General features: G+C 41.6%; 2 protein-coding genes across 5 annotated transcripts; both read left to right on the top strand.

The window, feature by feature from the left end:
• On the top strand, positions 1-6,220 carry LOC126615243 (probable serine/threonine-protein kinase PBL28). 3 transcript variants are annotated; one of them, XM_050283044.1, is made up of 10 exons: positions 1-125; positions 1,012-1,072; positions 1,600-1,735; positions 2,454-2,743; positions 3,510-3,745; positions 3,867-3,993; positions 4,077-4,148; positions 4,237-4,411; positions 4,974-5,106; positions 5,841-6,220. In XM_050283044.1, exons 1-10 carry the CDS (start codon positions 27-29, stop codon positions 6,084-6,086), a joined length of 1,575 nt encoding a protein of 524 aa, XP_050139001.1. In that variant the 5' UTR covers positions 1-26; the 3' UTR covers positions 6,087-6,220. The 3 variants fall into 3 exon arrangements, with proteins under 3 accessions (XP_050139001.1, XP_050139000.1, XP_050139002.1); XM_050283043.1 differs by having other exon boundaries at positions 3-125; positions 2,388-2,743; XM_050283045.1 differs by having other exon boundaries at positions 34-125; positions 936-1,072; positions 2,388-2,743.
• A 2,306-nt stretch (positions 6,221-8,526) lies between these two features.
• On the top strand, positions 8,527-11,441 carry LOC126615253 (uncharacterized). 2 transcript variants are annotated; one of them, XM_050283063.1, is made up of 2 exons: positions 8,527-8,897; positions 9,810-11,441. In XM_050283063.1, exon 2 carries the CDS (start codon positions 10,545-10,547, stop codon positions 11,217-11,219), a length of 675 nt encoding a protein of 224 aa, XP_050139020.1. In that variant the 5' UTR covers positions 8,527-8,897; positions 9,810-10,544; the 3' UTR covers positions 11,220-11,441. The 2 variants fall into 2 exon arrangements, with proteins under 2 accessions (XP_050139020.1, XP_050139019.1); XM_050283062.1 differs by having other exon boundaries at positions 8,527-9,114.
• Positions 11,442-12,171: the final 730 nt, after the last annotated feature.

Below are 12,171 nucleotides of genomic sequence, written 5' to 3'. Positions count from 1 at the left end.
ATGTCTTGTGTGTCATATCATTCATTATGTCTGTGTTTAGCTGCTTTTCTGGGAGAAGATGTCTTTGTTTCCAATGTAAACCTGCACAAGGGACATCAACAAACTCAAAATACAAGAATTCTCCGGTAAGCTGAAGCCTTCTATGGCAGCAACAAATTAAGCTGTTTTTTCCATAATCTATGAATCTCTTCAGCTCCAATTTTGCAGGGCATGTCAGCTTTTTTTTTTGTCCCTCTCTCTCCGTCTCTCTAGACTATATATATGTGTGTGTATATATATATATATTTATTTTATTTTATTTTATTTTCCTTGACATGTAGAAGAAGAAAAAAAAAAGTTTGCAAAAGATTGTCACAGAAAACATGTTCTAACATTGAAGGGAAGGTCCATTTAGTCACCCTTTAGCTTTGTGTTGACTAACTTTTTCTGCATATCAGGACTGGTTTTACACTGTTCTTGTGAAACAATCAAAAACCCAAAAATCTGCAAAGATTTGGAAATTTGGGGTCTCATTACTTTAGCGAGAATCCTAAGAATTTTCTGTACAGCAGAAGTAAAAGCCCTGTCAGAAAAAAGCTGTTTTTTTTTTTCGTAAGGTGAAAAGTGAAAAACCCGAGGGAAAAGCACAGCACTTTCTTATCAATTATCATCATTCACTATCTGGGTTCTGGGACTTGAACATTTCCCAAGTTTTGAACTGTTTCATGTGGATGTTTCTGCGATTCCCATGGGAATCTCTTGGGATGTGGGGTTTTTGTGATTTTGTTTGCCTAGTGTGAATGCTATGTTGGGATTTTAGCCGTTGTACAAGAAACACAGCAAATGGTCCCACAAAAGACAAGACAGCCTGTTCTGTCGGTCTTTCAGGGTTCTTCGAGTCTCGAGAATCTGGATTGGGTGGCTGATTAGGGTTTTGTTTGGTTTAAAATTTGCAGGGTGGTTTGTTTTTGGGGGGGGGATTTTCAAATGGGTTGAGGCTTATTGACAATGCGCTTGTTCTGGTGGCAACAGCTGCCTCTGCTTCTTCTCATCCAGATTTTGGAACCCAGCAGAACAAGCTACAAAATTTATGGTACTTTTTCTCTCACTTTGCTTCCTCTTTTTTATTCGAGCGATATTTTAATCTAATCTAAACTGCCAGAAACGGGATTCGAGCTTGAGTCGGAGTAGGAGCATATTGCTCTATCCAACTTTGTTATTGCCTCGTCTTCTTGTGCATATTATTTGAATGAAATGGATGAAATCATTTTCTCTCATCCAGATTCTGCAGTAAGAACTAAAAGCAATCATTTTTCCTACTGTTATTTGACTCATAGGATGAAATCATATGTTGAAGTTGCTGCTTCCAATATGTACTCGGTGTTTAGAATTGTTTTGGATATCGGAATTCCCTTGTAAACTGCTATGCTGCAACTTCTTGTTCATGTCCGAAATGGTTTGGCTAGGCATGCGATTGACGCAAAATGTGCATGATGTTTAGGCTGTCATATTCTTACTTCTTGTTGGTTTTGAGTAATATGCTTTGCATAATCTTCATTGCGATTCGCATTTGGAAGAATGCTGATTTCTTATTCTTTTTTCCCTCTCTGAAATATATAGCTGAAGCTGTACTAAGTTTTAAGAGAGGAGGTGGAAGTCCTCAACTGTTTGATGGTCGAACTGGAAGATGTCCTTGTCCAAGACAATGGAAAATTGTCAACTGTCACAAACTGAAGGACCCTTGCATTTATCCTCTGTAAGATCTCTCTCTCTCTCTCTCTCTCTCTCTCTAGCAGTGCAGTCTGTAATATGTAGAAGTTAATAGTATATGATGATTCATTAAAAAATTCAGGGTAGAACAATTATTGCCTTCATAGCATTAATATAAGACGTAAGCGAACAAATTGATTACCGCCAGGAAGCTGACTACAAATTAAAGTCTCGTAGTAATGCATATCAGTACTTATGTTGAACATATCCTGAATTTTATAGTCTACTAGCCAAAAAGTTAATCCCCAGTTTGTAACAACATGCTAGTTTTACAAATCGGCTCCTTGGGGACCTGTATATTTGATGTTCTATGGGTGTTACTTTAAGAATCCAAGTTGGTATACAATCGTGTTCAACTAGTTACATAAAACACATTGTGTGGAAGCCCCGTTCAATTTTTGTTTTACGATACTACCAATGTAACTTAGGAGACAAAGTCTGGTTTTTGTACTGAAGAGCTTTATGAAGACTGCCACAAGTCTAAAATAATTTTATTACGGTTAAGGGAACTATACTCTTGAGCTTTGACGCATATTGCAAGTACCTTAGATTCTAAATAATGTGTTGTTCACAGTTTCGTCTTTTGATCATATTTCTGTAATCATGTAAGAAGTATGTTAGATGTTATGCTTCAACAGGTTTTCTGGTATCTGTTCAGTTTCTTTGCGGACTAACGCAGTCAGTTTGCCACCTTTTGCTCCAAGACTTTTCGTTACGCACCCTTCAATTCAACTACGAAAAGAGCACCATAAACCAAGAAGCAGGAGGATAGAAGCCATAGTTGATGGGGATAACGTTACTCCAACACTCACACCCGTGGAAGAAGTTCGTGGTAACCATTTATCAAAACGGAAAGTTGCAGCAATTACCGGTGGAGTTGTTGCCACTCTGCTTGTGATTATCATAGTGATGCTCGTTTACATCTGCTTGATGCGTGTAAAAAGATTAACTAGGCGAACATCTGAGACAGCGTCATCTCCACCATCACCCACTGGTAAGATAGCTCATAACCATTTGAGGAATTTTCAGGCCCTGAAAGTATGTAAAATGACTCAAATAAGGAAAACATCTAACTGCATTGATCATTAGCCAAAGAATTCCGTGGATTCCTTGCATCACATATGCCTTCACTTCAGCCTTCCAGGCAGTTTATTGAAAGGGGCATGACATAAAACATGTGAAATACCAGTTGCCGTCCGTATTCTTGTTAAGTCAAATGATGAACAATACAATTTTATACTGTTTCGAAGGCTTCAAATTGAAGCAGCACTGGGGTAAGTAATGAGTTTCTGGCCACACACACCCACTTTGGTACAATACGGAAATGCCTTTCTCAAATTGGGGTTTCCCAAACAGGTCCTCAAGATAAATCAACTTGCTTCTTCTACGAAAGGGAGCAAAACATCCATGTGTTTCGATTATTTGTATTTACCACTTTGCATTCTAATTAACCAAAAAAAAAAAGTTGGAATCTTCCTAGCTAGATGGTCCAAAGTTGGCATTATGCGGTGCGTCTTGTAGAATTCAGTTCCAGTGTACGTCACTTCTGCCGCTCTGCATAAAAGTACTCTCTATCGTTGATGATGTCTTAAAAAGATTACAGATGTAACAGTAGGATGTGACTGAAAATGATGCAAAGTTTGTTTCATGCTTGATTGATAATGTTGTACAAAATATTAATTGGTGTTTTATCTGTTAAAATTTGGTTTGGCTCACTGCGGTAAGTTTGGTGAATTGGTTTCTTCTTTGATTTCTTTCAGTTCAGTGGGAAAGAGGGGACACATCTCCCTACGCCGTTGCTCATTCTCCATACAGTGCACCAAACTTGAGGCAACTCACAATATTGGAATTGGAGCAAGCGACGCGCAATTTCAATGAAATTAATATCATAGGCCAAGGTAGATTTGGTTTGGTCTACAAGGGATTGCTCCAAGATGGAACTATTGTGGCTATCAAGAGACGCCTACATGCCCCAACTCAGTATTTCTTTCATGAGGTTCGCAAGTGCCGATTCATATTTCTTATCTAGTAAACCATGACTTTCTTAGAGAGGTAGTGCGTAGAAAATGATTTGGTAGCAACTTCTGAGTATTCTGACTTCTCTTGATGTGATACAGGTGAAGCACGTAGCTCGTGTCAACCATGTGCATATTCTTAGGCTTATTGGTTATTGTCAAGATGCTACTCAACAGTTACTTGTATATGACTATCTTCCAAATGGAAATGTTGGGAATCATCTATATGGTACTCTCTCTCTCTCTCTCTCTCTCTCTCTCTCTCTCTCTCTCGTTCTCTCTCTTCCCCTCTTTAACAACATAATTATGCAGATGCTGAAGGTTTACCTATTGGAAAGTTGGGCATAAAGCACAGGCTATCGATTGCTTTGGGAGCAGCCAAAGGTACATCACCTGCTTCAAGTTCTTGTGCAAGTCTTTCTCTTTTGCATTAAATAATTGAACTTCCTCTTTTGGTTATTTTGCACAAAAGGACTTGCGCACCTTCACAGTTTGGTGCCTCCTCTTCTGCACATGCATTTTGGTACAAGCAATGTTCTACTGGATGAAAGCTTTACTGCCAAGGTGTCTGATTATGGACTAACCAAATTGCTAGTGGGTCATCATGCTGGCTCATCTTCAGCAGTAGATTGCTTTCGTGACCCAGAGTATGTAATCCATCCTCAAAATGCTAAGTCTATGCTAGATTGTAGGATGCGGATAGCACTTCTTTGTGCCTGTAATGCTATTTGTCACTAACGATCAAGATTGCTTGATGTGCAAGAATTGCCTGCGTGGAATATAAGAGTAAGTTTCCTCCTCCACTAACTTATTGACCAAAGATTCCTTGGTCAATTCGTTGCAGGTCATTTTCGCACATTATGCAATCTAGATTGGTGAAAACAGTCTAACACTAAACAGTACCATTGATTGTGTCGAGTTCTATAATCAATTGAGTGCCAAACTATCAAGATTAGAAGTTGATTGTATTACGGTATGATTTAACTTTCTTCTAGTACTACATTGAGCAGCTAGTAACAGTCTGCTTCTGAGTGCTTCATCAAGTTATGCCTCTAGTTCTTATAGTGGAAGTTGCTTCTAATTTTAAGTTGACTAATTCAATTGAAGAAAAAACCTTCAGATCTCCTTCATTATAGAACTACGGTAGTTCTGTTTAGACTGAATTTGTCGATGATGTCTAATCTAATCTACTCCTTATTTTTTGTAAAGGTTGGATTCATCAAAGAAGTTTTCAGAGATAAGTGACGTGTACAGTTTCGGGGTCTTCTTACTGGAATTGATCAGTGGACGTGAAGCAAATGCAAGAAACCAGTTGAACTCGGGGGATAATTTAATATTGCAGGTGTCTATCTCTATCTTGCCCTAATGCTAACTTCTTATTCCCCCAGTCTTTACCTTTTAGGTATAGGCTATCAGGAACTTGTCTGTTGTTTTTCATGCACTGCAAAAAGACTTAAACGCGTTTAATGCCAAACGCCTCCCCATCTACACTCTTGCACTCCACACGTCTTTATGTGGATGGACACTTCACACTTCTCTAAGGCAAGCAAAATGATAGCTGAAGCTCTCTCTAATTTAATGTACATTCTCAAGATTCCAGAGTAGCTTGCAGGTTGTTCTTATCCTTTTCGGATCAGATCAAGTGACATAATTGGAGAGCTTTTAAAGAAAGAATGAAGGTTTTAGAGAGTGTGTGAGAGATGTAGTAGAGAGAAAATCCTAGTACCTCCTGAACGAAGGAGATCAAAAGTTTGTGGAGAGGGAGAATGAGTCGTCGGTTCTGAACAACACATTCACTCTAGCATTTACAAGATCATGGCTCGCTTTAGGTTATGAGTTATATATGTTTGACATGCTTTCATCGTTATATATGCATTTATGCGTAGGTGTGAAACTTCACTGACTATTCGTACTTGCAAGCTTGTCATACAAAGAAGTTACCTTTTCGTTCGTTCTTAAGATCTGCTTATGTGACATAACTGTAAACAAAAAGAGAAAGCAACAAGGCAAGGTGCAGCCTATATAGTTATCGTTTCAACCCTTTCATTCCTTATCAAGTTCCGTTTGCTTTTGTAGGCGAAGGATTGCAAGGATTTGGACAGATTTGTTGATGAAACATTAGGTGGCATGTCAAGGCAAACTGCAAAACAGATGATGGAGCTGGCATTGATGTGTGTAGATGGGAGCGAACGAAGGCCGCAGATGCAGATTGTTGTGGAGGAGCTAGAACGAATTCGTCGAGGGAGAGAAAGTAACCATTTTCATATTGAAGTTGATGAGGAGATAGGTGCTGTGACTCTTGGGAGTGAGCTTTTCAAATGAGTTCCTTGTATCAGTGTCTTCTCTTCATTCTTTTATAGATTTGATTGATTTGTAATTAATTACACAAGAAAAATATATGATACTAAAAGCATTGTTGAGTACATGAATCAAATGAAAATAGTAAAAGTTTAAAAGTTCAGGGTTCAATGATAAATTAACAATTCTCTAAAAGCTGTACAGGTCTTCAAGAAAATCACTGGCTTTTGATGTGCAATCTCTGGCACATTTTTTCCGATCCATCGTTTAACAATCAAATAAACAGCTTAACAACTAGAGGTAAGACATTGCAATGAATTTATAAAAAGAAACGACCAACAGGAGGGGGTGCAAACTGTAATTTGAGGTACGAGGTTGAAATGGTACCTAAACTTGAGAGTACAAATGTAACTAACTCTAATTTTAAAGTGAAGCAATTTTTTTGGTGAAAATGAAAACAAAACAAAATGGGGTCTAATAAGAACGATTTTAACAAATTGGAACCACTTGAAAAGCTCCATTTACAGTACAAATTACCCAACACACAATTTATGCAAAATTTAACAGACAACAACAACAACAACAACAAAGCCTTTTCCCACTAAGTGGGGTCGGCTATATGAATCCTAGAACGCCATTGCGCTCGGTTTTGTGTCATGTCCTCCGTTAGATCCAAGTACTCTAAGTCTTTTCTTAGAGTCTCTTCCAAAGTTTTCCTAGGTCTTCCTCTACCCCTTCGGCCCTGAACCTCTGTCCCGTAGTCACATCTTCGAACCGGAGCGTCAGTCGGCCTTCTTTGCACATGTCCAAATCACCGGAGCCGATTTTCTCTCATCTTTCCTACAATTTCGGCTACTCCTACTTTACCTCGGATATCCTCATTCCCAATCTTATCATTTCTCGTGTGCCCACACATCCCACGAAGCATCCTCATCTCCACTACACCCATTTTGTGTACGTGTTGATGCTTCACCGCCCAACATTTTGTGCCATACAACATCGCTGGCCTTATTGCCGTCCTATAAAATTTTCCCTTGAGCTTCAGTGGCCTACGACGGTCACACAACACGCCGGATGCACTCTTACACTTCATCCATCCAGCTTGTATTCTATGGTTGAGATCTCCATCTAATTCTCCGTTCTCTTGCAAGATAGATCCTAGGTAGCGAAAACGGTCGCTTTTTCTGATCTTCGCTAGATTGCTCCGGTCATTAGTGTGGATAAGTATATAAATGGATAGAGATAGGAAAGCAAACACAAGATGTACGTGGTTCACCCAGATTGGCTACGTCCACGGAATAGAAGAGTTCTCATTAATTGTGAAGGGTTTACACAAGTACATAGGTTCAAGCTCTCCTTTAGTGAGTACAAGTGAATGATTTATTACAAATGACATTAGGAAATATTATGGGAGAATGATCTCGTAATCACGAAACTTCTAAGTATCGGAGTGTGGTGTCGTCTTGACTTGCCTTATCTGTCTCATAGGTAGATGTGGCATCTTCTCTGGAAGTACTCTTCCTCCATCCAGGGGTGGTATCTTTAACTGGTGGAGATGCACAAGGTAATGTATCAATTTCACTTGAAGCTTACTTGTAGTTTCAGGCTTGGTCAAGCGCGATACAAACCATGTAGTAGGAGTCCCCCAAGTCGCCGAGCTAGGGGGTCTGCTGAAAGAGGTGACAGACAAGGTAAGCAATCAGAGCTCCGACTGATTGTTCACCTTCTCCCCATCTTGCAGCAGCATGAAGGATAAAGAGAAGAAAAATGAGAAGAGATGATATGAGATACTTTTGCTTTTGAAGAAGTAACTTTCCACAGGCTTATTCTTGAACTGAGCTGAAGGGTTTTCTGGTTTCCTCCAGAGTATAAGGCCGACTGGAGAATTTGAGGGTCAAAACAAGTCCATCAAATCTAGAGTACGTTCCACCCTGCTGATATGGGATACTTTTGCTTTTGACAGAGTAATGGATGTATCGGCACGTGTGCTGTTACGCTTGTCTCCACATGCTTCCTTGTATCCTTCGCACTTGCCCTATCTGTTCCTCAAGCAGATGCGGAATCTTCCCTGGAAACATAAGATGTTGAAGATAAGTACTCGAGAGCAATGCCAGGTAAGTAATCAGGTAAGGGGTTCCAGGCAGTCAGTTCCTGGCTGGAAGCTTGATTCCAAGTGCTGACTGATTGCTCTCTTTCTCCTTGTCTTGCAGGTAAAAACAAGGCCAAAGGAAAAGACAGGGAAAAAGCATGATATGGGATACTCTTGCTTTTAACCCTGATGATATGAGATATTCTTGCTCTAGTATAGCTTGTTTGCAGAGGTATTATCGGGGGGAAAGAAAGCTGAATATTTCGAAAGGCTTCGTTGGGAGTGCCCTCTCAGATATGATGAAGGGTTGAGCATTTTTGCAGGTCTGCCTGTCCGTTGGGGATGGAGGTCGACATATATAGGAGTCTACCTAACAACAAGTAGTAATGCTATTCCTTTACCCTGCTTGGTCATAGCACAGTAGTGGGAGCTGCCAGTTTCACATGTTTTAACTCTGTCAGAGCACTTTGAAAAAAGTGGTCTGTGGTATCTGGCTCTCGAGATTCGGAGAACGATGCCTCTTCGATTTTTGAGAAAGCAATCATGCTGGGGGTCTGGCTCTCGAGATTCGGAGAGCAGTGTCTCTTCGATTTTTGAGGAAGTAATCATGTTGGGAGTCTGGCTCTCGAGATTCGGAGGGCGGTGTCTCTTCGATTTTGGAGCAAGCAATCTTGTTGGGAGTGTTGTCTCGAATGTGAGTAAAGGTTGGGCATGTTTGCTAGTCTACCTTGCCACGAAGCACAAAGGTTGACACACAAGGACTTTCCAATTATCCAGCAATGGTACTGTTCCTTTACCCTCTCTTCGATTTTGAGAAAGTAGTCATGTTGGGAGTCTGGCTCTCGAGATTCGGAGGACGGTGCCTCTTCAATTTTGGAGCAAGCAATCTTGTTGGGAGTGTTTTCTCGAATGTGAGTAAAGGTTGGGCATGTTTGCTAGTCTACCTTGCCACGAAGCACAGAGGTTGACATACAGGGACTTTCCAATTATCTAGCAGTGGTACTGTTCCTTTACCCTTGTGGGTAATAATATGGTAGCTAGACCTTCAAAATTTATGTGTCTAAACTTTGTTAGTGCTGTTTCTTTGCTATTCTTTTACCTTTCTTGGTCAGAGCGATGTAGTGGGAGCTGCAAGCTTCACGTGCTCAACTTTGGCAGAGAACTTTGGCAAAGTTATCTGTGGTACCCATGAGCTATTGTTGCGTGTGGGAAGTGGGTGATTGAACAGTAAGATTCATGTGCTTTCTACTTCACCAGAAGTCTTCGACAGAATGCCCATAATTTCTGCAAAGCTGAGTGTGCGTGTGACAGGTGCTGACAAGGCTAGAAAAGTAGGTGCCTCTTCGATTTCTGAGATCGGCCCTCGTGGTCTCTGAGCAGCCCAGCTTTTGAGAAAGCGAGCGCCTCTTCGATTGATTCGGAGAACGATGCCTCATCGATTTTTGAGAAAGCAATCATGCTGGGGGTCTGGGTCTCGAAGATTCGGGGAGCAGTCTCTTCGATTTTTGAGAAAGTAATCATGTTGGGAGTCTGGCTCTCGAGATTCGGAGGGCGGTGCCTCTTCGATTTTGGAGCAAGCAATCTTGTTGGGAGTGTTTTCTCGAATGTAAGTAAAGGTTGGGCATGTTTGCTAGTCTACCTTGCCACGAAGCACAGAGGTTGACACACAGGGACTTTCCAATTATCCAGCAGTGGTACTGTTCCTTTACCCTTGTGGGTAATAATATGGTAGCTAGACCTTCAAAATTTATGGGTCTAAACTTTGTTAGTGTTGTTTCTTTGCTATTCTTTTACCCTTCTTGGTCAGAGCGATGTAGTGGGAGCTGCAAGCTTCACGTGCTCAACTTTGGCAAAGTTATCTGTGGTACCCATGAGCTATTGTTGCGTGTGGGAAGTGGGTGATTGAACAGTAAGATTCATGTGTTTTCTACTTCCCCAGAAGTCTTCGACAGAATGCCCATAATTTCCGCAAAGCTGAGTGTGCGTGTGACAGGTGCTGACAAGGCTGGAAAAGTAGGTGCCTCTTCGATTTCTGAGATCGGCCCTCGTGGTCTCTGGGTAGCCCAGCTTTTGAGAAAGCGAGCGCCTCTTCGATTTCTGAGATCGGCCTTCGAGGTCTTTGAGCAGCCCAACTTTTGAGAAAGCAAACGCCTCTTCGATTTCTGAGATCAACCCTCGTGATCTCTAAGCAGCCCAGCTTTTGAGAAAGCAAACGCCTCTTCGATTTCTGAGCAGGCGCCTCTTCGATTTCTGAAGCTCCGTCGAGTGCAGATTTTTATAGGGGCTGGCATTAAGTTCCAAAGCACACTTGAATCTCCACCAGTAGAAGCTTCATTCTTGCACTTCTAAGATCTTGATTTGTCCGACCTCTTCTCTCTTCAACAACTTTGAAAATGTCTGGCCCCTCCGACCGTCGTTTTGACTTGAACCTTGTTGAAGAGGCAGCCCCGCCTTCTCCAGACAACATATGGCGCCCATCCTTCGTCTCCCCTACTGGTCCTCTTACCGTTGGGGATTCCGTGATGAAGAATGATATGACCGCTGCGGTGGTGTCCAGGAACCTTCTCACTCCCAAAGATAACAGACTACTTTCCAAACGGTCTGATGAGTTAGCTGTTAAGGATTCGCTGGCTCTCAGTGTTCAGTGTGCAGGTTCTGTGTCTAATATGGCCCAACGCCTATTTGCTCGAACCCGCCAAGTTGAATCATTGGCGGCTGAAGTGATGAGTCTCAAACAGGAGATTAGAGGGCTCAAGCATGAGAATAAACAGTTGCACCGGCTCGCACATGACTATGCTACAAACATGAAGAGGAAGCTTGACCAGATGAAGGAAACTGATGGTCAGGTTTTACTTGATCATCAGAGATTTGTGGGTTTGTTCCAAAGGCATTTATTGCCTTCGTCTTCTGGGGCTGTACCGCGTAATGAAGCTCCAAATGATCAACCTCTGATGCCTCCTCCTTCTAGGGTTCTGTCCAGTACTGAGGCTCCAAATGATCCCCCTCCGGTGCCTTCTCTTTCTGGGGCTCTACCGACTGCTGAGACTTCTCCTAAGCAACCTTTATGAAGGCTCCCTCTTGTGTGTTTATTTTGACTCATGTATATGTACATATTTGTAACTTATTGGGGATATCAATAAATAAGCTTTCCTTCATTTCAACGTACTGTGTTAAAAACACCAAAGCCTTCTTCGCTAAGTTCTTTGAATTTTCTTTTGTTGAAGCTTGTATGTTGAAGCTTTCTGAGTGGAGCATGTAGGTTAGGGTAGTGTTCCCTTAATTTTCCGAGTGAGGAAAACTTCTCGGTTGGAGACTTGGAAAATCCAAGTCACTGAGTGGGATCGGCTATATGAATCTTAGAACGCCATTGTGCTCGATCCTGTGTCATGTCCTTCGTTAGATCCAAGTACTCTAAGTCTTTTCTTAGAGTCTCTTCCAAAGTTTTCCTAGGTCTTCCTCTACCCCTTCGGCCCTGAACCTCTGTCCCATAGTCGCATCTTCTAATCGGAGCGTCAGTAGGCCTTCTTTGCACATGTCCAAACCACCGTAACCGATTTTCTCTCATCTTTCCTTCAATTTCGGCTACTCCTACTTTACCCCGGATATCCTCATTCCTAATCTTATCCTTTCTCGTGTGCCCACACATCCAACGAAGCATCCTCATCTCCGCTACACCCATTTTGTGTACGTGTTGATGTTTCACCGCCCAACATTCTGTGCCATACAGCATCGCCGGTCTTATTGCCGTCCTATAAAATTTTCCCTTGAGCTTCAGTGGCATACGGCGGTCACATAACACGCCGGATGCACTCTTCCACTTCATCCATCCAGCTTGTATTCTATGGTTGAGATCTCCATCTAATTCTCCGTTCTTTTGCAAGATAGATCCTAGGTAACGAAAACGGTCGCTCTTTGGTATTTCTTGATCTCCGATCCTCACCCCTAACTCGTTTTGGCCTCCATTTGCACTGAACTTGCACTCTATATATTCTGTCTTTGATCGGCTTAGGCGAAGACCTT

This window comes from Malus sylvestris, chromosome 3 (assembly GCF_916048215.2).
Source record: "Malus sylvestris chromosome 3, drMalSylv7.2, whole genome shotgun sequence".
In the NCBI taxonomy this organism is placed as follows: domain Eukaryota; kingdom Viridiplantae; phylum Streptophyta; class Magnoliopsida; order Rosales; family Rosaceae; genus Malus; species Malus sylvestris.
This window is presented reverse-complemented; position numbering and strand designations above follow the sequence as displayed.